The sequence below is a fragment of the Lampetra fluviatilis genome, chromosome 49 (assembly GCF_964198595.1).
Source record: "Lampetra fluviatilis chromosome 49, kcLamFluv1.1, whole genome shotgun sequence".
In the NCBI taxonomy this organism is placed as follows: domain Eukaryota; kingdom Metazoa; phylum Chordata; class Hyperoartia; order Petromyzontiformes; family Petromyzontidae; genus Lampetra; species Lampetra fluviatilis.
The window spans coordinates 253,750-280,683 of record NC_136323.1 but is presented as its reverse complement, the minus strand read 5'-3'; the positions used below and the strand labels follow the sequence as shown (position 1 = coordinate 280,683).

General features: G+C 52.6%; 1 protein-coding gene across 2 annotated transcripts in view; it reads left to right on the top strand.

The window, feature by feature from the left end:
* The window catches only part of LOC144948395 (adenylate kinase isoenzyme 1-like), a 45,060-nt gene extending 30,772 nt beyond the window's left edge, over positions 1–14,288 (top strand). The window contains exons 1-7 of one of the 2 annotated variants that reach the window (XM_078877816.1): positions 430–580; positions 2,030–2,072; positions 5,868–5,906; positions 6,511–6,674; positions 11,775–11,891; positions 12,017–12,208; positions 13,693–14,288. In XM_078877816.1, the coding sequence (XP_078733942.1) occupies positions 2,060–2,072; positions 5,868–5,906; positions 6,511–6,674; positions 11,775–11,891; positions 12,017–12,208; positions 13,693–13,761 (594 nt within the window). In that variant the 5' untranslated portion in view covers positions 430–580; positions 2,030–2,059 and the 3' untranslated portion in view covers positions 13,762–14,288. Of the gene's footprint in view, positions 1–429; positions 581–2,029; positions 2,073–5,867; positions 5,907–6,510; positions 6,675–11,774; positions 11,892–12,016; positions 12,209–13,692 lie in introns of those variants that run through there. The other variant, XM_078877815.1, reaches the window with a different exon arrangement.
* Positions 14,289–26,934: the final 12,646 nt, after the last annotated feature.

Sequence of the window (26,934 nt, the reverse complement as noted above, 5' to 3'; positions counted from 1 at the left end):
TGCCAAACACTTACACAGGCAAACACCCCCCCCCCCCCGCTCGTATAGCCTTTAACAGATTGTAGGGGCAAGTGCTGTTCACGAGCACCTATGAAGGCTGGCACAGCACTCGAGGAAGTGGGTGGCCAGCACCACACTCGACCACCTTTGGCTGAGTCGACCTAGGCGAGGCCCAGGACCGATTCAGATAATCGATAGTCGCCGGGTTCGTAGCGCAGCGCGCTAACCGCTACACCACCGCTCCCCAACACAACACACACGCGCACACACACACGCGCTGTCTGTTTCTCTGTGTGGCGCGCACACGCCCAGCCCACACGTCCTGTTCCACGTGCGGTCACAGAGATTCACATTCCCACACTGCTCAAATTTGCAAAAAAAAAGAGATGGTGACGTCAGCCTGTGCTCGCGAGAGAGGAACGCCCTTAGCCGGAATTCAGTGGCAAGGGGGAAACAGCGAATAAGTTAGAGCACTTGGAGTCGTCGCTGCAGCGGAAAGTGACAGTAGCAGCACATACGTGTTCAGTTGCACGAACGCGTCGCGCGCCAGCTGCAGCAAGCGACCCATCGTCAGTGGCCGGTCAGTATCTGTTGTGCCCTCTGTGCTTTTGGCTGGCCATCGAACAAAGACGGTCACTGCATTGCGCACTTTCAGAGGCGCTTCCGCGACCGTCTGGAATGTTCTTCCGATATTAGGAAGTCACTGAGAGCTATGCACTTTTAAATCGTCTACATTGAAAACGAATTTTTATTAGAACTGCTTCTTTGTGTTCAGTTTGGTAACCTCCCCTCGCACAACCGATTAGCACGGTTTGATACGTACGGTGCAAAAGAGGCTCAACATTCATCCGTACGAATACGAACTTGGTCAGTACTGAAGTGGCTTTTGCAAGCGTTCATCAGTGGAGCTTAGTGCGCTGTTTGATCGTGCAAATACAACTGAGCAAAAAATCATGGTGTTGAGATGGACGTTTCTAATTTAGTCCGACACCAGAGTCGGAGTTGAAGTTTTGAACAAAGAGGCGATTATTGTCGCATGCAGTGCCACCAGAGCCAGAGACGGAGCGCCCACAGGCACGGGTGTGGGCGCTCCGTCATCTCGACTAAACTGGTTTTCAGTCTCTGTCTTGGATTGTCAGCCCAGATGTCTGTCGGGGTTTTATACTGCAGCGTGCTGTATTTAAACACTTTATTGTATCATTCTTATGTTAAATTTGCACTTCAGTCCGTGCCTGGTGCGTGGTTTTTAGTTGTACAAGGCTCTGCAGTGCCAGCCCAATGGAGATTTAGTGATTAACGTTACTCAAACGGCCCCTTTGTTTGACTTCCTTTATGTGGCGCAATCAAGTCATGTGAACGTAAGATGTTTACGTAAGCTAAGACCAACACTAGTTGGTCTAAAAATCCATCAAACAAAAATAAAGTGTTAATTTAAAACAGCTTTCATGTCTTGAGGATGTTTGTTCGGGCAGAATGTTTTTAAATAAACATTTAAATGGCTTCGTGAAATGAGTACATATTACACCCAGCAGAATAGTAATATCATACAATTACATTTCAATAACGGTAATGTGTTTTCTTGGAATCCACATCAGGGTACAGTACTGTATGTATCTATGTGGAGAGTACTAACCCATAGAGAATACTGTAGATTTTAAAGATAACTCAACACATTCGTCAATAACATTCCTGTTTGCAATGAAGAACGCCAAATATTACTGTATGTACTATTTTCTCTGTTTAGGCCACATAGTGTCATTGACTCGTCTTTCCAGTTTGTTTTTGTCAAAAACGCCACTGCCAGCGCAAGCAGTCTCACCAAATGTGTAGATTTTAAAAGGATCAACTAAGTTCGGACCCAATTCAGTAACACACAGTTGTACAATCTTGATCTTAAGTCTACTGTTGATAAGCACCTGCCGTTGGCAATCGATGAAGCAACGCTGTGGAGTTCTCACCAAAACTCGGTCTAAGGGGCGATCGTTAACCCGGCGTGTCTGTCCGCGTGCCGCTCTCCTCCATGCTCTAGGTTCGGCGGGCGTCCTCTGACAGGGGAGGCATGGACTCTTCAGGTACGGCGCCAGCCACCACAGTTCGTTTTGCTGGTTCACTTTCAGAGTTTTTTACGCTTTTCTGCCTTTTAGTGCAAAACACGCGGATCACTGCAGACGTGTACATGCCCCGGGCACAGGGAGGCAGGTGCATGCATGTTGGACTTTTTTTGCACCGTACGTTAGTCAACCGTGCTAATCGGCGGTGTGGGGGAAGCACAGTAGATGAGGACAGCTTTACCTTCTGTCCCCTCCTGGGTGCCCTATGGGTACAGGCGTTCAGCCACATCACCCAGAATGCACCTGGTTCCATCAGATCCCGGAAGCTAAGCAGGTTTGAGGCTGGATAGTGCTTGGATGGGTAACCCCCACCCTGCATAACGCATGTTATAGGCTCCCAGTAAAAACGGAACGTTGATCCAACGTTGCGCATTTACTGGGCTGCAGTGGGACAGCGGTGTGTAGTACAGAACAATCCATCGTGGCGCTGTACTTCAATGCTCTCCCACGTAGATTGAAAACTCATTTTTTAGAACTGCTTTTTGTGTTTAGTTTTCTGTCCTTCCCCACACCTCCGATTAGCACGGTTGGCTACGTACGGTGCCAAAGAAGTTAAACAGACATACATATATGCTCCCCACCATTATCAACCCACACTGACCAGCTTTGTGAAGTATGGTGAAATAACCCTCGACTCGCACAGCTTGGGAAGGCCCTGACCAGCAGTGCGCTTGGTTCATGGATCTCATGTGGTCAAGCATCGCAATAAAATGATCGACTCTACCTGTGCGTGTAAAGGTATCCAAACCAAATACGCAAAGGTGAGAAATATTGCGCAGAGGTGTTTAGGAGTGTATTGATACTGGCCAGTTCCATTGCAGCTGTACAGATAAGCACCTTAAATACGACCAACCCTTCACCTACAAACTGGTGTTGCTGATCAATCACCTCAGGCACTAAGCCAACAAATCCAGAGGTCACAGTTTAATTTATAGTTCATCTCCTGCCTGGTGGTGTAATGATCAGTACACACTGGACTTGCAATACAGAGGTCGCCGGTTCAATTCCGTCTCTTGGCCAGCAGTGGAAACCATTGTTACATCCTCTCCCCCGTCTCTGTACACCGAGCAGCAGTATACACGGGGGTCTCCAGACTTAGTCAATCGACAGGTTGTAGGGTGTGGTAAAGTGTGGGTATTTCCATCTCTTCCAAGATGTCTGACCAGCGTGGAAGGGTAGGTAAACAATGCCCTCTTGTATGTTTGTTGAACTTCTATCGCAGCGGACGTCGACAACTGTGCTAATCGGAGGTGCAAGGGGAGGACAATAAACTAAACACAAAAATTAGTTCGAGAGAAATTGGTTTTTAATCCAGGTTTAAAAGTGCACAGCTCCAGTGGCTCCCGAATGTTGCGCCACACCAAGGCGCTCTCTTCTTATAGTCACCACCCTCACAGGCCGATAGGGGGCGGCCGTGAGAGTGAGCTGGTGGTGTCGTGGTTCACCTGGGGTCACCCCCCCCCCCCGGTACCCCGTGACCGAAGGTAGAGACCCCAGACCGCCAAGGGGTGGGGGCTGGGGGCCAACGGTTCATTCCCGACCCTTCCAGACCCTTCTGGAAGGTTCGTAGGGAAGGTGTGGTTCGGGGCGGGGTAAGCACCAACTTGTGTATAAAAGCTGGTCCTCTCAACGGGACCGGCAGTGTTCATCTCCTCAAGACCCGAAGACATCTGAAGACTTGTCCAGCACCCTGGGACCCCGAACCGAGGCTCTTGTCAGAGGCGGGTTGCAGCGGACCAGCGGTGAGACCCGAACCCTGGCTAGGCCGGCTCAGTCTCGCCTCCCCGAGTCCCGTAGCGGAGGACCCGTGAGAGCGTAGCCCGGGGTCTGTAGGGCCCGCTAGAGGGGAGGCTGTACCCCCCTTAGGTTATCGGGTAACGGGGCCATACCCCGTAGTGTTACAGGAGCCATAGCCCTTAGTGTTACGGCTATTGTTATCGTTTATCTCAATAAACGTGTTGCCCCAAGAGAGAAGTCTCCCTCCAAGTTATACCCACAACACTAATATTGGAAGGAAGTGCGTTCCAGACGGCCGCAGAAGAGCATCTGAAAGTGAGATGCACTGACCGTCTTTGTTCGATGGCCATCCAAAATCCGCTGCTGCTGCTGCGAGGATAATGACCGGAGTTCGCGTGATGGTTTTTGCTTCTTGACGAGATCAGCAAGGCATTGTGGTTCATGTGGCAAGCACTTTGTGCGTCACGAGTGTGACCTCTTGAGGGCTCCCTCTAGTGGAGACCCGCCTGTGGCGTATGGAAGTAATTGCAGGGCTACATCTTTACCTCCTGAAACAAACTAATTTAAGTTCATTGTGTTTAAAGTTTACTTGGAGGTAAATATAATGGTAAAGTCCATGTTCTTGGCCTCCGTAACCCACCAGGTTTCCTTTGCCCCCTCCCCCCCAACTAAACGTTGGAAGTGGACTATCCCATTGCTAGGCAATAAATGTTTACTGACAGTTACCACCGTGACGACGTTACAGCTGGGATTAGGTCTCAAGAGTGGCCCGTGCAGAGTGAAAGTTTCTAAGTCAACTTACTTGGAGAGAATTACAGTGGGCGATGGGGTGCGGGAATTCAAAGTCTGCAGCGATCTCAAGCGCCGGCGGCAGCGAGTCAGTGCGAGGTGAATGGTTATTGGCTTCAGCTGTCTCTTTGTAAACTTTGTAGAACTTGGGCAGCAGGCCTGGACACCAGCTGATCTGGTCGCCAGCTAATGATGCTGGTCGTAAAAGTTTTGGTCGACGAAACCCACCAGCACCTAACAGTGTTGTCATCCTGTGTGTATTTTGTTCATGAAACTAGAGTGACAGTAATTAGTTGTGAAAGTGTAATTTTTGGTAGGATGGGGATTATTGTGCACCATTAAACAACTAAGAGTGGGGCTACATCAATGACTTCTTTCGTCGACCTTACGAAGGGAACTAAATAAAATCCACACACACAGAGGGTTTGGTTGTTGGCTCATGCGAGCTAGCTCAAAGCCACGCTGAACTTGAGCCGGCTATGAGCGTGGCCCGAGCCACCACACGCAGGCTCCTGCTGAGCCAGGCCAAGTCGCCGCTCTCGTGGCTCGATGGAAGCGGCCGAGCGGCTTGAGCCTGAGCTGAGCGATGCCCCCAGGGGTCGGCAACCTGCCGCTCCGGAGCCACGTGCGGCTCTTCAAGGACTGCATCGTGACGCTATTCACGTTGCATTGCGGCTCTTGATCTGTTGAGGGTTTTTTTATTTACCGAATTCTTAAACAAAGTCTGCTCTTGTTGTGTTGGTTGCTAACGCCTGGCTACGCCAGAGGCCGTGACTCAAAAAAACATGACCCTGAGACTTGATAAACGTTTCACAAGTTGATGTCGAATAAACTAAGACTAAAATATAAACTGCTGATTGAATGAACAGAATTAACATTTGTCTGCAAATTATAAACGCCTCTAAGACTGTGAAGACTAATTTTTGTTTTGTTTTCGGTATGATCCTGTTTGAGACATGAGCCCAATTTGTGGAAACTTGGTTTCCCAGAGGACAAACGGGCGCACAATAACGCCCTTAGCTCTGCACAAATAGCAACTTACTTGATGTACTGCTGCCTGCATTACAGTAGAAAATGGGGTATTATAATAGACATTTAAAGGCAATATTGTTGTTTTGCCATCAACATTATCCCTCTAACGGGCTCTGTGGAATGTTTGTATTATAAAAGATATTATTAACAACATTATTTTGCAATCATCATTTTAAACGGAATATTATTTAATTGCAGATAACAAGCTGAAGAAAAGCAAGATCGTGTTTGTTGTGGGTAAGTTGGATGTTTTTTTCTTTCACGATTTTTTGTCAGAATGTTGATAAATAATTAAATATACCGAGTTGACTCGCGCACCCGAGGGGGTGGAGCGGCTGTGCAGGTGGCCGACAAACCCGTGGCTGTGATGGTGAAGTTATCATCATTAGCCACGTGCTATCCACTGCTGGATGAAAGTCCATGTTGTGAAGAATATAACAAACCTGTTTCACTGCCTGAAAGGGTAAAACCTATTTGTATTTTTCATCATTTTGGTACTGGCAAAACGTTCTCATAGATGTAGCTGCTCAACAAGAGCTATGGACACCTTTGATACTTGCATTGCCTTTTACTGTGCCGCTGGTGAGACGGGCCATGAAGAAGGATGCCTCTCGTGTTCGCGAATCAGCTTCAAAGACAACGCAGATATTACCAGGGCACGTGACTTGCCCCAAGCGTGTGTGGTTAATACAGAACCTGAGCCTTGCAATAAGTGTTGTCTATTTGGTGTTTGAACAATTCAAAAACCTCCTGTGTTATTGTCACAAAGGGTAAAAGCCTATATTCTCTTTTTTTCATAACAAAGCAAACTGAAACGTGTTGCACCTCGCCCCTCCCATAGGCGGGCCCGGCTCGGGAAAGGGCACGCAGTGCGAGCGCATCGTGGGGAAGTATGGCTTCACGCACCTGTCCACGGGCGACCTGCTCCGCGCGGAGGTGACGTCCGGGACGGAACGCGGCCAGCGCCTCAACGCAATCATGTCCCGCGGCGAGCTCGTGCCCATGGTGCGAGACACACACACACACGCGACACACACACACATACACGCGACACACACACACAGACACACACACACACACGAGACACACACACACACACGAGACACACACACACATACACGCGACACACACACAACAACCGCCATTCGCCACTAAGTGGCGGTGACGTCACCACGACGCTTGTGCCAGGCCATGTGCACCCTGAGGCCACGTGAAGTGTCGAACGCCCGCTGGCAGGAGGTCACGGGGCAGACCCAGGTGCCACGGGTCGACTGACCGAGATGACCGAGACGAGTGGCTGATGCACCACCTGTGCCCCCTACTGTGCCAACTTGCTGTGCTTTAGCCACCCGGCGCTCCGCTCGTTGTTGTGAGCGTCGCTCCTCCGCCCTCCGTTGTTGTTGGAGGGCGACTGCCTCCAACTGCCCAGTAGCGTCCTTCACGAGCCTCCTCCACTGAGGCCGATCTTGACACCGCTGGTACCAGTCATCGGCAAGTCCACTCAGCTCCACGTCCTCCTGTACCACATCACTCCATCTCTTCTCTAGCCCGTGCCGCGCCCGTTTAGCCCCCTCGATCCGGCCGAACAAAAGCTGTTTAGGCATGCGGTGGCTGGGCATGCGGGCTACATGACCCAGCCAACGCAGCCTTGCCTGCCGGAGGAGCTCACTGATAGGACTTTGCCCAGATCTTTCAAGGACTTGTGAGCTCCTCACACAATCCAGCCTGGTTAAACCCAGGATGGATTGTAGGCAGGCCAGCCTAAATGTTTCCAACCGGCGAAGATGCTCCACTAGGGGGGTCCACGTTTCGCAAGCGTAGAGAAGGGAGGGAATGACCGTGGCCGAGAAGACCTGAAGCTTCGTGCGGAGCGACAGACCAGGTAGCTTCCACACAGCGTTACGCAACCGACGAAAAGATATTGCCGCTCGACTGATTCGGAGTGAGACCTCTGCTGATAAACTGGAGCCGGTCATAAGCACACTGCCCAGGTATGGGAAACTCTCCACTCTCTCCACAACTGCCCCATCACCGATTGGGAGTTGTGGGGGTGGAGTGCCAGATGGTACAAAATACCCAGGCAGGTGCTTAGTTTTGGTGGGGCTGATGGTAAGGCCCCACCTCTTAGTGGCACGCTCCAGTCTCAGCAGCAGCGTCTCCAACTCCTCTTCTGAATGAGCAGCTATTACCAAATCATCGGCATACATAACGTGGTTGACCAATAGGGAGCCATCCCTTGATCGCACCCGGGCGTCGATCAGCCTCCCATTATATCTGTACCAAATGGTAATTCCCCCGGTACAGCTATTGAAGGCTTCACGAACTACGCAGTCGAAATAGATGTTAAATAATGTGGGAGCCAGAGGACATCCCTGTCGCACCCCAAGGTGTACAGGGAAAGGCTCCGACTCCCGGCCACGTAGTTTTACCCGGGCCCGCTCACCATCATGAAGGTCCTTAATGATCGTGAGCAGAGGGTCAGGGACTCCGAAAGCACGAAGAACAACCCAGAGCCCAGTCCGACTGATGGTATCATAGGCCTTGACCAGGTCAATAAAGCAGAGATGTAGGTCTTTTTGGAATTCCCTACACCTCTGCTGTAGCAGACGGACAGAAAATATGGCATCTGTGCAGGACCGCCCTTTCCTGAAACCGCATTGGGGCTCCGCAAGCCTCTCCTCAGCGTGCCTAGCAAGGCGATGTTGAATAATCCTTGCCAGGACCTTACCCGGCACACTGAGGAGTGAGATGCCCCTGTAGTTGTTACAGTCGGTACGGTCCCCCTTCTTAAAGAGGGGGACCACCAGGGCATCCTTCCAGTCCTGCGGAACCCGTCCAGTGGTCCAGACTGTTGTTATGATGTCATATAGGGCAGTCTGTGCACAAACGCCACCCTCCCTCAGCATTTCGCTTGGGAGATCATCTCTGCCCGGTGCCTTCCCTGGTCTCAGACTCCGGATCGCCCTCAGTACTTCCTCAACAGCTGGTACCTCAGCCAGCCACTCACAGGGGGTGACCTCTTCCAATATTTGAGGCATCGCAGCCTCAGCAGGGTTATCCCCACTTTGTGCCATGATGTTTTCCTGGCTGAGAGATTTTCCCTCCCCCAGGACCTCACAGAAATGCTCAGCAAATCTGCAAACCAGTTCCTGGGGGTCGGAGATTGGATCAACGTTTTTTCCTCTAATGATGGTAATAGGTGTGGCGCTGCAGGTTACTTTTTTGATGGAGTTAAATAGTGATTTGTGATCGCGGGCCACTGAGGCAGACTCCATCTCCTCAGCAACCCGCGACCACCACCCATCCTTACAGCGCCTTACGGCTCTCCGAACCTCCGAGCGAAGGCTGCGGTAAACCTCCTCATTCTCTGACGTGGGATGCTGTAGGCGATGAGAGTGGGCCTGTCGCTTTTTCTCAATTAACCTGAACACCTCCTCCGTCAGCCAGGGTTCCCGGGGAGGTCTGGACCGCGTACCCAAAGCAGCCATTGCAGCTGCATGAGTCACAGTCTTAAACCTCGCCCATTTACCCTCGACATCAGGTGGAGTGGGGGACGATGCCAACCCCAGCTGCAAGCGATGATGAAATTCTCGCTTGCAACTTTCATCAGCTAACTTAGACCAGGCCACTTTTGGTTGGAATGGGATCCTGGGTGTACACCCACCACCGGAGTGGAAGAATGGCAGGCGCATCTTACAGATGACTAGTCGATGGTCAGAGGGCAGATCAGCTCCACGGTAGGTCCTGGTGTCAAGGACATGGGCTCGCATCCGCTGGTCCGTCACTATGTAGTCCAGCAGATGTTCTTGCTTGGACCCGGCATGCATCCATGATGTTGTGTGGATGCGCCGATGCCGGAAGAGCGTGTTGGTAATTACAAGCCCATGGGCTGCACAAAAATCTAGCAGCCTCCTACCGTTATTATTGAGCTGATCTGGCCCATGCCTTCCAATCACTCCAGACCAGGTGCCAGCATCATGACCAACTCGGGCATTGAAGTCACCCAACAAGATGACTCTGTCCCGAGTGGCCACTTTAGCCAGCACCTGTGACAGGAGGTCATAGAAAGCGTCCGACTCATCGGCTTTGCCTGCATCCCTCCACGGATGTTCGTCTTCGGTGGGGGCATAAGTAACCACGACCACCACTCCTCGCCTCTGGTTGATGGGAAGGCGAGCCCAAAGTATCCTGGGGCTTACAGCTTCCCACACCTCACCGCCACGCTCCCACGCCCCCTTCATTCTTTTGTTCAGAAGAAGAGCCACACCCTGTTGTTTGGCAGTCTCCTGCCCCGAGTAGAGGACTGTCCACCCCTCATGGTGGCAGGAGCCAGAACCGGTCCACCGGACCTCCTGAATGCCACAGAGATCCAGGCGGTACCGGTCCAGCTCCCGACAGAGGAGTGGCAGCCTCTCCTCCGCAGTGAGCGTTCGAACATTCCACGTGGCCATCCGCAATGGTTTTTCGTTGTTTCTGGAGAAGCCCCGAGGGTTAAAATTCAATCTCCTGGCTCCGCCAAATGGGGTTTGGCCAGGAGACGTCATAAAAGTCCGGCAAAACAACCTCCTACCTCCTCGCGGTGCCGGACGGGCAACACTGTCGTGGGCAGTGCTGTGGGGGGAGGGCCAATGCCCATTGGCCTCTCCCCTCATGGCGTCTGTGACCACCACAGTGGCTAAACGGGGGCTCTGGACGGGTGCGAGGGGCTGGTAACCCCTCCACCTTCAATTAACCACCACTAAACTACGAATTAGACACACACACACAGACACACACACACACACGAGACACACACACACGCGACACACACACACGCGACACACACACACAGACCCACACACACACACGAGACACACACACACGAGACACACACACACGAGACACACACACACGAGATACACACACACACACGAGACACACACACACACACATACACGCGACACACACACACAGACACACACACACGAGACACACACACGAGACACACACACACGAGACACACACACACGAGACACACACACGAGACACACACGAGACACAAACACACACAGACATGAGACACACACATGAGACACACACGCGAGAGACACACACACATGAGACACACACGAGACACACACGAGACACACACACATGAGACACACACACACGCGAGACACACACATGAGACACACACACGCGAGAGACACACACACGCGAGAGACACACACACGCGACACACACACGCGAGACACACACAGGGGAGGGGCTGTGGGTGGGGGTTGCCATTTCAGGGCTGCGGCCAGAGGCTCTTAAGTTCTGGTACATGGGGAAGGGGGAAGGAGGGGAGAGAGGAAAAGAAAGAACTGCCCTTTGTGGGATCCTCTTTTGTGTGAGGCCTGGGGCAAATTGGCAATTGCTACCTAATGTCTCTACATACCATCTCACGTATCATCTCACGTATCATCTCACGTACCATCTCACGTATCATCTCCACGTACCATCTCACGTATCATCTCCACGTACCATCTCACGTATCATCTCCACGTATCATCTCACGTATCATCTCCTCCCCCCGTCTGAGCGACTCTGTGCACGAGAACGCTCCTCCTTCTCGTTCTCTCTTGTGCCACGTGTGCATGACCACAAGCGATCAGATTCGCAGTTTCATGAGCAGCGCGCCCCCCTGGGGCATTGAGTTTCCACGCTTCCTCCCTCCACCCCCCACTCTCCTCCGCTGTTCCTTCCTTAACTGACGGTTCGGTTTGCGGCATTGTGAAAATCTTACATCAGTTCGTACAGAAATGTTCGTCGGTTGTTTTTTCTCCCTCTTCAACAAACTAAAAAGACACACAGCCCTGACACTGTGTGGAGCGGTTTTGGCAGTGATGAACGCCCGCTGCATACCTGTCAACCCCTTATCAGTGCCTACCTTATTACAGACCAATTCAGACCTTATTGGTCACCCCTTGCCCTTATAAATCTCAACGTTCATCCTACAAGGGAGACACACAAACAAATAGACATTTTTTGCCTGTATTGAAACGGCTGTAGGCTGTATGGACCTGAGAACATCTTAATCTTGCCTGGTTGACTGACTCGGCCTAAACTGACATTGTTCTGCAGGAGACGGTTCTGCAGATGCTGAAGGACGCCATGCTCTTCAAGGTGGATTCGGCGAAGGGCTTCCTGATCGACGGGTACCCCCGAGAGCTCAGCCAGGCCGAGGCGTTCGAGAAAAAGGTCAGTGGCGTCGCCACAGCCGGGTTAAGTTTCCCGGGGGGCCCTGGTGCTGTTACAGTTTTGGGGGGGGGCTTCTTTGTCTATTCACTGAGAGTAACATTCGATGGCGATCTGCTCACACACAGATCGCCATTCCCAAGTTGGTGCTCTACATCAACGCGTCGTCGGAGACGATGATGGAGAGGCTGATGAATCGCGCCAAGACGAGCGGCCGGGCCGACGACAAGGCCGAGACGTTCAAGGCGCGACTGCAGACGTACTACGAGGCCACGGAGCCCGTGGTGCAGCGCTACGATAGCAAGGGGCTCGTCAAGAAGGTGCGTCGTGCACTACCCAATGTTCACGCTGCGCGGGAACAAATATTGTGACTTTCTATTTGATTAAGGTCACGGGTGATCCGTCACGGTTTGGATCGGGTATTGATTGCAGGACAAATTAGTTGGTCACGCAGCACTACTGTTGCTGCTGCACTGGCAGTGGTGCACAAGTGCAAATAACCACACAAAAATCAATGCATTTGTCAAGAAAGTGGCGTTAAAAGGTAAATAATAATAATAGGAGACGTTTTGGTGACCGTTTTTCAAAGCACTTGAGACATCAAAAAGGAATGATTCACGTGCTAGCAAGAAGGGCAATGTTGACCCTTGAATACATCTCCATTTAAAGCGACAGTGTTATTTGATTGCTGAAAGTGCAAGTGTAAACAAAGTGTAAATGTCCAAATGAAGCGAATGAAAATTAGGAGAAAGCAAAACATATGGAACAAGTGAGATGGTAGAATTTAAGACAGAAAAATTATTCTGAATCAGCTCGTGATTCAGAATCATGACATTGTTGAACCACCGTGAGAAGGGTGCATCACGACATGCTCACAGTTTTCAGGATGTGTTACAAGTTTATCTCCAGGATAAAGATTCGAATTCTGAAGTTGTATATACTGTACAGTGTTCTGAAAGCCAGTGCGGGCTATGGTAATAAATTAGCATGAAATAAATTAGTCTAATTAAATGCTATTGTATGATTTGTAGGCGCCGAGATGTATTTTGTTATTCAAGGATAACATAACAGATTGGAGGTATTCTAGTGTAAAGGTTTACTATCCCTCCAAGATTCCATTCCCATCGTTTAGGATTCTGAGCAACGTTGATGCCATCTCCTGAACCAGCAGATCAGATAGGCCTGACCTGAGAACTCAATTGGAATCCACGCAGTGGCATCATTGCCCCCTACTGTGGCCACTTGGCAGGATAAGATTATCCCTTTCCGTTCCGCTGACGTACGTGTAAATCATCAAAACGTAATTGGAAGATAAACTCAAATAAAATAACTTTATCGGTACCGAGGCTCCGACAAGGTCACTCGGGAGGGCGTGTGGCACAGTTGGGCGCCAGTTATCGTGGAGGGCGGTCGTGCCGCTACGGTTCTCTGCGGGGAGTACGATGTCTTTAAAAACAGCAGCGCTTTCCGAGATTCAGCGGTGAATGAGACTCCGTCCTGCAACTTGCAATGGTCTCGGAACGGGAAAGGGTTCATTGTAAGTCTTCAAGTAGCACCTTTCATATCACAAGGTTCAAGATACTTCACATGAGTTAAGATAAAACAAACATTTTCAAAGACAAGTGTTGTTAAAACACACCCGGATATAATGCAATTAAAAAAAAGAAAGTTCTTCAGGAACCTTCTGTAGAAGAGTCTTGGTAACGAATAGACATCGTGAAGGATGGTTATTGCAACACATCATATTGGGGCCACCCTGGTGAGCAGCGAAGTGACACGAGGGTGTTTTTTGTTTGCATCGCAGATCAGCGCTGAGGGCACTGCGGACGAAGTGTTCAAGTTGGTTTGCGAAGCCCTGGACTCGTTGAAATGAGCACTGCTGGTCACGGAGCGACTCCAGCCCGCACGCCAATCACTGTCGACGCCCCGCCCCCCGCCCCCCCCCCCCGCCCCCTGGCCCCTCCCCCCGTGACGCTCGACATTACGTGCTTGCTGTTGAGTACGACGCGCGTTTTTGAAATTGATAGCCATCATGTGCACATCTGTGTCATAGAGCTGCGAGTTTAACATTTTTACTGAAACGTTTTGATCGTGCACCTAAAAAAAAAGAATTTTATCTCCCGTAGATGCCAAAATTGTGAAATTGGGATTCCGGACGCTTCGATTACGCCTGCCCTTTGTGTTGTGCAGGTTTCCACCCGTGATGTGACGCCTCCATGCTGGCAGTGTGTAAGTGCTACTAGGGTGCAGTGTGTTGGTGACAAAGTGCGTCAGTGCCTGGCGGTATTTTATTGTAAATTGGATTATTTCGCAGAGTTTTCTTGCACCAGTGTGAGATAACTTTAAAGAGCTGGAGACTGCATGCTCCATTTATTAATGTAATAAATTATGAAAGGAAAATAGCATTCTGTGTCATTTTTTCATGCATTGCGACTTCGTGTGTCTTCCAGGCTGTCTGATTCATGTATATGCAGCGAACCAAAATAAGTGGTTTAAATTCACTCCCATGCGGCTATGCGGTTGGACGTGGGACAACATTGTGTGCTGTTTGTACAGTTTGCGCTACTCGGCAGACTGTTGCTTAATGTGCATGCATCATGTACATTGTTTACCACATAAATAACTCAACCGGTAATGAATACCCATTGTAATGTATATGCAGTCATCGCTCAAGAAGTGCTCACAAGCGATGCCATCATATCTACCCTCTAAGAAACGAAACATGAGGATTTTTCCACAAATCTGGCTGTCTGCCTGATGATGCCAGTTGCAATTACTGGTGAAACGTCGAACTCAGATTGTAAATGTTGTGGATTTGCTCTCCAACACACCGGTGTGTTGCACTAGTAATGATTTGGCATGTTCTGTTTATGTGACAAACCTTACTGATTGGCTGTGTCTAGTGGTGGCGAGTTTAACGACACATTTATGAGATCTAACCCAAAAAAACCTTTATTATGGATGATATTGGTCACAAAAGCCTCCTACTACTACTACGTGTTAAACTATTTTGCTTTGTGCGCCCCTCTTTTGGAATGCGTCAACCGCATTTGACGAGGGAAACCTCCTCGTGTTAACTCTTCTCTAACAGACCCCGAATCATGCCACTTTGAATTATGACAACAAATATTCAGCAAGATTGCGTTACTAAATTAGGTAATGCCCCACTCAAGTATCAATACTCACACCAGGTTATGTTGGGCAAAGTGCATCAGCAGAGTGGTAAAATATGTAAATAATGTATTGGGATTGCAGTAAGCAGTGGAAATGGTACACACTTTGCAAACGTTTTAGTGTGGTCTTGGATCCACAGTCCAATGTGGACAATAAACAATGAAGGGCACCACAGTGCGACTGTGACCATGCAAACCAAACTGTGGATCCACCACTGTCGACTGGAGGAGGGGAAGCCATACTACACAAACTCTCTCCTGAAGCCCTCTCGTGCCGAGCAGACCTCAACATTGACACTTAACGGCTGGACACGTTGCCATCATGCGCAAGAACAGAATAGCGTGGTCTTAATGATGGTTTCAGCAGTAGCTAGGTATACAACATTAGACATTATTATTGCACCTATATATTATAATAACGCAAACATTACAGAAACACTAATAAGGGAGACTCTTTGTATCTTTGCTGCTTCAAATTGCAATGTAGAGTGTGCCGGTGACCCATATAATGACATCATCACGCCTGGTATGCCACAGCCAAAGCATGCACTCATCCTGCCGATAAACAATAGTAACTGCCGTGCGCCACCACATCGCTTGTGCCAGGCTAGGTACACCTTGAGACCGTCACGTGAAGTGTCAAATTCTCACTGCTGGCAGATCACCGGACAGACCCAGGTGCTATGGGTTGACTAATGTGCCCGGCTATGTGCATGAAGTCAGGGGACACACCCAGGTGCTGTGGGTTGGCTGAGATGACCGGCAGATGCACCATGGCACTGGTAAACACCCATTTACAGACGGCCACACACGTTTATTAATGTGTCAGCAACAACGATATTTCTCGGGCAATGGACTTGGATTTGGGTCTGTAATGCAGCACTGTGGGAGCAGCGGGGCTTGGTGGATCGGACATGTTGCAAGACGCCCTTCCCGTGGGTATCGAGGTGCCCTACCGTGGCTTGCCAGCAGAATGCGGTAGAGTGTGGACCGATCTCACCTGCCCATCCTGGAAGAGATTAAGCGTTGCCCCTTTACAGGTGCGGATTTTCTTCAGGTGCTCCGGTTTGCACCAACATGTATAAACGCTCACTAATTAGCTAAAACATCTCAAAATATAGAGAGCTGCAGAGCATTTGTTGGCACCAGCTCAACGCCTGGCAGCCTTCCTGCTTGTCTGTGGTCACGCAACGATTGTGAGATGCAGTAATCTATAAGCCGTTCACCCGGCATATCGTAACGTGAGATCTGGGGTGCATGGATGGTCGAGGGGTCAGCACACTCACCCTGCACCCAGCGTTCATACGTTTAAGTCCAAGCGCAGCTCCCTGGTGATGCGACATTAGAACTGGGTCGCTCAGCTGATTATAAGTCGGTTAATTGACCAAAAATTGTAGTTGGCGTTTTGCTGTGGTCAATCAGCTTGGGCCACATTTAAAAATCGCCACGTTAAAAAATGGCGGCTGCCCACACATCCTGCCTCGTGAAGGTAGAGCATGACAAGCTCCACCCATCACTTCCCGTCCAGCGGCACAGGTGAGAACACAGGTGAACACAGGTGAGACCCCCCCAACTGTCCCTTTTCAGTGGAAATTTTACCTAAAAAACTTTAAAACCCAGAGTATCGTTTTTTGTGCCGCAATGTATACGTGCAATGTGAAGCTAATTTCATTAGTGCACCGTAAAAAATAAGTTCACAAATATGTCAACCAGAAATACAACGTGAGGCACAATGATACTTAAAATGATTTATTTAATGTTTGAGTATACAAAACATATCTTCCATCATTAAGCAAAAGGTGTACAATCACGTCCCAACCCTCAGCATTACCTTGTTAATGATGACGCCATGCCTGGGGAAACAGCCTCGAACTGCGAAGGGACACCTCCATCCTCGTGTTTGCAAATTCCACTCCCAATGACCCCCGTTCAATCCACATTCCTGTTGACTGCAGATTGACAGAGGCGTTCTGCCTCTTGGATACAAGTGGCCTGATGGACTCATGTTTGTCGTCAGTGGTGGTGCGTGTCCAGACATTATTTGTAGTATCCCTTTTATAATATAATGAACGCCTCGTGAGCAGACAGAAAAGATGCAGACGATGCATAGAAATGTCGTTAGATGGCAGAAGATACGATGTAGACAAGATAGATGACAGAGATTCATTTACGTTTCATGTGAATGAGCTTGTTGTGTTTAATAGGATTTGAATTTGATGTTCCCTTAATGTTCCTGGGAGCGTTCGAGCAGCGTGGTTGTGTTGCTGCCTCGTGCCGCCACGTGTTGGGGCGCCGCGGCATCCCACCCCCTGAGGACGGAACAGTCCGAATGGCGACACCCACGCGCGCATCATCGACATGTGGGCTCGTGTTGGTGCTGCACACGCGTGGCACGTCTCACTCGGACTGTTCCATGTCGCCAAGGGGTGAACATTGGCCCAGAGAAAACCGATGCCTCTGCGCACTGAGGTCATCCGGCACTGTGAAGGCAGGGGCTGGTGGATCATGCGAGCTTGTCGGTGAGACTCCCGACCCGCGGGGCTCTGAGGTGACCCGTACCGTGTCAGGATGGCACGGAGGTCGCTGACCTCTCTGCGTGGCTTTTTGGGCGTCATCCCCTCGTGTTGGTTTCCGTTAGGCACACACCGGTTACCGGTTACACAGGCACACTCCGGTTACACGCTGAAATACTCAATGAGGAATTGTCCAAAGATCCCAAGCGAGACCCTCCCGAAAAGACCGTTTTCCAAGATAAACAAAAAATACCACTACAATGTAAGGTATGGTGTACCACACGCACATTAATATAATCATCCTATAATACAACATTAACCAAGAGTAGTGGATTCATATATTCAACTGTGTCACGGCGAGACCACGTGAACCCGGCCACTGCTCGGGCTCGCCCCTCTTGTGAATGAACGACTCCGCAGCGACGCCCCTCGCCTTACGAGCACAGTAGCAGCACGTGTTGGTATCAAGCAGCGCAGGCGGGGGGCGTACGGATGTGGAGCAGTCCATGATTAAGACGAGTCCCTGCACCAAGTCGCGTACCATCAACCTCAGTTACACAGCACGTTGTCGTAAAACTATCACCCAAAACCAGCGACGTAGCGACGTATTGATAGATGCGTATTTACCAACACGGCCGGTTGAAGCGGGTGCTGCCAATTTTTTTAAACGCCTTTCCCGATTTTTCAAAGCGAAAATGGTGAAATTCTGCCTCCCAGCAGCTTACAGGTGATATGATTGGTTCGCTTTGAATATCGGAAACAAAGGAGTTCAAAACTGGAAGCCGACCACTATGGTTCAGTAGGGTTGGTAACTAAGTCAATCTATTTTCGATATAACTAAAATACATTATAAACTATTCCATGAATTCCAGTTTACCACTTTTATACAAGCACAAAGTATATTGTTATACTGATTAAAATAGACAATGCGTAACCATGATATTGGTGAACATGACCGATTTGTTTTCGCGTTTTTATACCTCGCAAGTTAATTCCAATTGTGTATGTTTTTGTCACGAGATGGAGATACAGAATATCCATTCAGAACTCTCACAGCTCGCAGTGCACGATTACCTTTGTGTGAGAGCCTTGTAGGACGACATCACAAAACTACTTGAGGAGTCAAGTTATTCCTGCTCGAGGGGAACACATGTTACATTTGTCACGTGGCAATCAGACCACTGTTATAACGTTCAAGACTAAAGTCGGGCAGATGAAGAAAATGTCAATATTTCATGTGATGGGTTTTTGTGAGCAGTCATTGGCGACTTACTGAGACCATAAACTCACTGAACTTGAGAATCTCGGTTTAAGCACAGGTTGGTGGAACTTGGATTCAAACCCATGCTCGCAGTGGTTCTGTCTCGGTGCCTCTGGCACGGACATGAAGCCCTCTGAGTCACATGGCCGCCTGCTGCATCCATGGTGTTAAGGCGAACTGCGTGGTCACTGAAAACGCTCCACACGCCTTTCGTATTGAGTCACCATCAGCGCCGAGAGAAGAGCCGCGTGCATTGTGGGGTAGAACCAATCAATGTGGTGTGTTGATTCATTTAGACTCTCCGGATGCGACAAGAGCAGCGCAAGGTGCATTCAATCGTTATCATCGGCAGCGCAATTGTGTGCACGCTTATTGACGGAACATTCTGATTCAAGTGTGAATTAAATCAGAGGCCCTTTGCAAGAGTAATACCGTAAACGCTGTGCATGTATAGAGAGTAAACATTTTAACATAAGCCCATGGACTTAAAAGGACAGCATGTTCCCCATTCATAGAAACACTATTTAAAAAATATATACAATACCCCCCAATGCATATTCTACTACTGCAACTGCAGTACAGTACAATACATGCCTTTTAAAACTATTTATTTAAACACTATTTAAGAAATAAAAAGCCATAAAAAGTTAGCAATGAAACCCACTGCGAATTGCCTCCAAGACGGACAATCCAGCGTGTAACAACAACGACGACGATGACGAGAGAGATGGAGAAGGGCTGCCTGCTCGCTTCACCAACATCGCGAGCGCTGCACTGACCTCGGTGTATGTGTTAAGTAGTTGTTGCTGTTGTAGACGGAGGTACTCGGAGACGGAGGTGAGTTAGGGGCTTCCGCCAGGGTTTATTAACAGGTATCACTATAAGGGTTCCCTCTTCACCCCTTCCACTATCCCCGTTCCTCCAGTGACCCCGCTTACGTCACGGGGTCTCCCTTAAATACCCTCTGAGGCGAGACGTCACGTGCACTGCCCGGCGCGTGCGACCCCACGTCCCGTGATGTCACAGCACCGGACAGCGCACGCGACGCCACCACTCTCCTCTACTCCTCTACATCACCCCCCCCCGTGAAAAAAAACAGCCGACCCGGCTGCAAGCACCCCGCAAGCGGGGCCCCACACCGGACCGAAGACCGAATATTCACGAGTTCGTGTGCCTGAAGGTATAACCGGCTGCTAGAAACTAAACCTTAGGGCAGCACGGCCCCTCAAGGTGAAGAGGGAACCCTTATAGTGATACCTGTTAATAAACCCTGGCGGAAGCCCCTAACTCACCTCCGTCTCCGAGTACCTCCGTCTACAACAGCAACAACTACTTAACAACTGGTGTCAGAAGTTTACACCGTCGCCAACATGTCAAAAGCGGGCGCACGGCGTAAGAACCCACCGGCACATGACTTGGAGGGTGCCGAAGGCGGAGAGGAGGCTCCAGCAGTGACCCCGGAGCCCGGGACCCCGGTGACGGTCCCCATGGAAACGAGCGGGCCGGAGCGGGAGGATTCGGCTGCGGGGAGTGCCAGCTCACCGCCGCCGCCAGAGACGGAAAGCGTCCCCGCAGCTCTGCTGCACCAGCTCCTGCAGGCGGTGGGGCAGCTGACCGTCAGGTTGGCCGAGGTGGAGGCACGGACGCAGCCAACCGCCCCGCACTCGAGACGGGAGCAACTGTCAACTGCCAACGTTGAAAGCGCCGCCGTTTTCCCAGCGACCGCTCCACCGGAAATGACCGTCATGTTGGCTGCGACGCAATCCGCGGCGGCCATGTTGGCTCGGGAGACGTATGCGGCCGCTACTACGGCTGCGACGCGGCGGGCGGCGGACTTGGCTGCCATGGCGACCGCGACGCCGCGTCTCTCCACCGACGCGGCCGGGGTTTCTCGGCACGCCGCTCCTGCGGGACCAGCCGCCGGCGACGACGCGGCCCTACATCAAGCTGCGCCCGCCGGGGGGGCCCCGGGTAAGTACGCGCGTGCCGTCCTCGCCGGGCCGCCGGGGTGGGCAGCGGCGGCTGCCGCTGCCCCGTACATCGCTGTGCCGCCGGAATGGGCCGCGGGTGCTGCCATGGCGACCGCGACGCCGCGTCTCTACACTGACGCGGCCGGGGTGTCTCGGCACGCCGCTCCTGCGGGACCAGCCGCCGGCGACGACGCGGCTCTACATCAAGCTGCGCCCGCCGGGGGGGCCCCGGGTAAGTACGCGCGTGCCGTCCTCGCCGGGCCGCCGGGGTGGGCAGCGGCAGCTGCCGCTGCCCCGTACATCGCCGTGCCGCCGGAATGGGCCGCGGGTGCTGCCGCGGCTCCACCTGTCGCTGCGCTCACGGGGCCGGCCACCGGCGATGCCGCGGCTCTGCACCTCGCCGTGCCTGCGTCCCTTGTCATGGATGACGCCGCGGCTCCGTGTTATACCGCCGCGTCTTCGGCGTGGCCCATGGAGGCTGCAACGCCGTGGTGCCTCGCCGCGTCGCGAGAGGTTGCGGCGGCTGCGGCCGCTGTCCCGCACCTCGCTGCGCCGGCGGGGTGGGCCGCGGGGGCCGCCGCAGCTCCGTGTTATACCGCCGCGTCTTCGGCGTGGCCCGGGGAGGCCGAAACTCCGTGGTGCCTCGCTGCATCGCGAGAGGTTGCCGCGGCTACGGCCGCTGTCCCGCACCTCGCTGCGCCGGCGGGGTGGGCCGCGGGGGCCGCTGCAGGCCCGATTTATACCGCCGCGTCTTCGGCAACGCCGTGGTCCCTCGCCGCGTCGCGGGACGACGCCGTGGCTTCGTACGCCGCCGCTGACAGGTGGGTCGCGAAAGCGCAGGTGCCTTCACACCTCGCTGCATCTACGGCGTGGCCCATGGGGGCCGCAACTCAGCCGCACTTCGCTGCGTCTACGGCGTGGCCCATGGGGGCCGCAACTCAGCCGCACTTTGCTGCGTCTACGGCGTGGCCCATGGGGGCCGCAACTCAGCCACAATTCGCTGCGCCTACGGCGTGGCCCATGGGAGCCGCAGCACCACCGCACCTTTCCGCGTCTTCGGCGTGGCCCGCGGGAGCCGCAATGCTGCCACCGCCGCACCACGTCGCGTCCGCCGGGTGGCCCGCAGGTGCCGCTTGGCTTCCACACCTCGCGGCGCCGCGCGGCCAATGGCAGCGCCGGTTACCCGACGTTGCGCCGTTTGTCGCGCAAGGGGGCGACTGGTCGGCCTTCCAGGACCGGTTCGACGCGGCATACATGTCGGTCGGCTGGTCCATGGAGGAGGCCTTGCCGGCGCTTCCGACCTGCTTGGACGAAAGGGCTCTGCAGGCCTTCAAGTCCATCCATCCGGCCAATCGGGCTACACTCCCGGCGGCCTATATCCAAATGGCCAACGTTTTTGAGCCGCCGTCCACCGCGCAGCTAAAGTTTTCATTGCGGCGGCGGGAGGAGGGGGAACTGCCGCTGGCCTTCCGCTGCTCGCTCCTGGCCCTGGCACAGGCTGCATACCCTGACCTGTACGGCAGGGCACTTGATTCTATGGCCTTGGGGAAGCTGCTTGACCTGGCAAGGGAGCTAGGAATTGCTCTGTCGATCAACAATGATCGGCAGATCACATCCTTGGCGGTCGCCGAAAACATTCAGGCGCACCTCTCCCTCCGCCAACGGCCTCAGATGGCGGCGTGTGCGGGGGTCCCGGCGCCGGACGGGGGGGTCACCTCTCAGGGGGTGGACACCCTCGCGGCCCTGGCGGTGCCCGATCGTCGAGGAAGGGGGGCGGGTGGTCGCCGTCCGGAGCAGCGGGGGCGGCCGGGACCTTCCCGTCCACAGGAGGCGGACACGGTGGCCTGCTTCCGCTGTGGTCAGCGGGGCCACATTGAGCGGGGCTGCCGGAATGCCCCGGGGGCCTTTGGAAAAGGGACTCCACCTTCTCCTAGACCCTCCTTGGCATCGGGTCCGGGGCCCCAGGCGAGTCGCGACGCATCATCTGCGCGGCCGCTCCCTTCACCTCATGCATCTAGCGGGGCTAGGACCCATCGGCATGGGGTTGTCCTCGAAGGGTCGGGTGCACCATCGTCATCACCCCCTCAATGGCCCAGACAGACCCGCCACTGGGATGCACTTGCGCATAGGATGGTGGCGGCAGCTGCCGGCTCCTCAGCGGTGGCAGGATATGTGCAAGGGGTGCACGTTCGCCTCCTGGTGGATACGGGGGCATCGGCCACCATTATTTCGGAGGCCATTTTTGGGCTGCTACCCCGCAGCGTGGGTCCGTTAAGGCCGGTTCGCGGGGCTTGTGTCGCCGCGAACGGCGGCAGTTTGGGCATCTTGGGCCACGTTGTAGCGTCGGTTCGGGTTGACGAGATTGAGTTGGCCGGGCCGATTTTGGTCTCCAGGACCTTGGCAGTGCCATGCCTCTTGGGGACCGACTTTTTGTCTAGGATGCCCATCCGAATTCTCGTTGACCAGGGCTGTGTGGAAATGCCGTCAGGGAGGCGGCTGAAATTCCTACAATCGCCTACCGTCCTGTCTCCCTTGGTCGCCGGTGTACGGGCCTTGAATAAAGTGCCGGTGACCGTACCACCGGCGTCACAAATCCTGATACCCCTTAGGTTGCGCAAACCGCTCGAAATGGGCTCCACGGAGACGGGTATCCTCCTGTCCCCGTCAAGCTACTTTTCAAGGACGAAGGGGTTGGTGGGCGCCTTGACAGCCGTGTCGGGGGGCCAGGACCTTTTTTTGCAGGTCCTCAATTCGGGACCCTTGCCGGTCGTAGTCCCGGCCGGCGCCGTTTTGGCACACGCGACCCCGGCTCCTCCACCCGAGAGCGCTGCCCCGGATGGAGGGGTCGTGGCGGGCGTGATGCGCACGGGGGACCCCGACGCATCATGGATTGCCACGTTGTGCGACGAGAATGCCTCGTTGTCCTCCGGGGAACGTCGGCAACTCCGCGACCTCATCGAGCGGTTCACCGATGTATTCAGCCAAAGTAAGTTTGATCTGGGTCGCACTACTCTTTTGGACCACCACATAGACACGGGCGACGCGGCCCCTATTCGACTTAATTCCCACCGCTTTAGCCCAGCGGAAAAAGATCATGTCCGCTCGGCTGTCGAGGAAATGTTGGCGGCGGACATCATCTCCCCATCTACTAGCCCTTGGGGTGCCCCCATTGTGCTAGTCAAGAAACGGGACGGGAGTCTCCGGTTCTGCGTCGATTTTCGTAGATTGAACAAGATCTCGGTGGCTGATGCATATCCATTGCCTCGCATGGATGATTCCCTGGACGCCCTCTCGGGCGCGCGGTTCTTTTCGACTTTAGATTTGCTCTCCGGCTTCTGGCAATTGCCACTGGATGAGGCCTCTAGACCCAAAACAGCGTTCCGCACACCCCAGGGGTTGTTCGAGTTCAATCGGCTTCCTATGGGTCTCCATTCGGCCCCGGCCACCTTCCAGCGTCTCATGGAGATGGTCTTGGCGGGGCTGCAGTGGGAGTCTTGTCTAATCTACTTGGATGACGTTATTGTTTTTGGCCGTACGTTTGGCGAGCACTTGCAACGCCTTGAGGCGGTGTTCGTCAAAGTGCGTGCTGCTGGCTTGAAATTCAAACCCCAGAAATGCCACTTGCTACAACCATCGGTGAGGTATTTGGGACACATTGTTAGCACGTCAGGTGTCGCCACGGACCCGGATAAAACGGCTTGTGTCCGGACGTGGCAGACTCCCACATCTGTCGCGGAGGTGCGTAGCTTCGTTGGCTTCGCATCGTACTATCGCCGGTTTGTCCGCGATTTTGCGACCATTGCGAAGCCACTGCACGCCCTTTCCGCCAAAGGCCAAAGGTTTCACTGGGGCGCGGAGGAGGAGGCGGCTTTTGCGGCGCTTCGCACGGCCTTGGCGGATGCGCCGCCCTTGGGGTACCCGGATTTTACGAAACCCTTCCTGCTCGATACCGATGCCAGCGACACGGGAATTGGGGCTGTCCTGGCCCAGGTGGTCGACGGGGTTGAGAGGGTGGTAGCCTATGGCAGTCGCGTTCTGTCCTCGACGGAACAGCGATATTGTGTGACCCGGAGGGAACTTTTGGCCATAGTTTATTTTGTTCAGTTGTATAGACCATAGTTGTTAAGTAGTTGTTGCTGTTGTAGACGGAGGTACTCGGAGACGGAGGTGAGTTAGGGGCTTCCGCCAGGGTTTATTAACAGGTATCACTATAAGGGTTCCCTCTTCACCCCTTCCACTATCCCCAGTTGTTAAGTAGTTGTTGCTGTTGTAGACGGAGGTACTCGGAGACGGAGGTGAGTTAGGGGCTTCCGCCAGGGTTTATTAACAGGTATCACTATAAGGGTTCCCTCTTCACCCCTTCCACTATCCCCGTTCCTCCAGTGACCCCGCTTACGTCACGGGGTCTCCCTTAAATACCCTCTGAGGCGAGACGTCACGTGCACTGCCCGGCGCGTGCGACCCCACGTCCCGTGATGTCACAGCACCGGACAGCGCACGCGACGCCACCACTCTCCTCTACTCCTCTACATATGTATGAATGGACGTTGCATTTTTTTCACACCGTACGTAGCCAACCGCGATGATCGGAGGTGACAACGGCTAAATGCCGAACCCAAACATGACCCTGGCTCTGTAGCGACAGCGCTGCGTGGTTTTTAAATGAGACTCAGGGCAAACCGCACGGCCTTACCAAACTCGGCTTATCCCTCCACACCAATTAAGGCTATTATGGTCACAGCATCACCCACTGTGTCGTCCTTCCCTCGCACCTCAGCTCTGCTTAGCTTCCGGGATCTGATGACATTGGGTGCATTCCAGGTGATTTTATCTTAGGATAAATGAAATTCAGAGCACAAGGCTATCCTGGTGAGGCCAGGGATAGTATTAAGTATTAACTCTTTTAATCAAGCCAATGTGTTGAGTTTGTTGTCCTTCCCTCCAATTAGCAAGGTTGGCTATGTATGGTGCGAAAGAAGTTCAACAAACACGTATACGTACACTACCAAATTTAGAAATGTTGCGCACATTGGTCTTATATTGTAGATGGTATGTTTCAGCCATTGTTAAAAGTCTAAATAATCCTTTGTAATTAGTGCGCTATGAACCTAACGACCTGAGTTTGATTGCTGGTCATGCCACTGACCAGTGCGGTGAAGTATGGTTAATCAACCCACAAGACAGGCGTCGTGTGGAGGAGTCCTTGATAGGCAGGTCACCGGGTTCAGAGCACAGCGCACTACCCACTGCGCTACAATTCCACCCAAGTATAATTATATATCGGCCTAATTTGTAGTAAATTTACATTTTGGAGATTTTTTCACATGCAAGGAAAGCACATGGCACTTTCTCCGAAGCTGTGCAATGCAGAGAGATTGTGATTTAGATTTTTTTGTGACACTGGCTCGAGAGGCAGAGCTGTCGCCTTAGCAGGCAGCACTGCTCCCAGGATGATGACTAACTGGAGACACGAGGCTCAGCCCATCACGCAGCGTGTTCGCACCTCCTCCGCGTGACATTTCGCTATCCCTTACACAACACGTGCCAGCACATCAGAAGATGCAGGTGGCGGCGGCAGGGGGGAGGTGCCCAGGTTTTACCCCACCAAGGACAATCCTCGTTATAAACGTATTTAATTATAACGGAACTGACAGTCACAGGCACGAGTGGATGTGGAATTCTGGCTGGTGCTTCACACCAGCTGGAGTGGAGATCAAACCCGGCGCGTCTAACGAGCCAACCTCCACACCACCAGCGTGCTTTCGATGCCTTCTCAAGAAAACTGGAGATTGAAATCTGTTTGCAGGGTCCTTTAGATCACACCAGATGGAGTATGAGAATAATGAATCCACATTGCGATTTGCCAGAATACGTGCACTGATCAGTTCGCGCCAAATATGAATTCAACTTCACAAAGGACGGGAAGGATGAACGTGAGCACACATTTTTGAATGCTACCAGCGCAGGGTTTCACGGCTGTGCTGTTACGCGTGTTTTAGTCGGGGGAGGCGGGGGGGCGGGGGGGGTTGTACCGTGTGTTGTTCGGAGCTTCTTCAATTCAATTCCCGAGGGCGCTGCCACCAGCACACGGAGTGAAACGAACGGGCATCGTTACGAACAACACGCGGT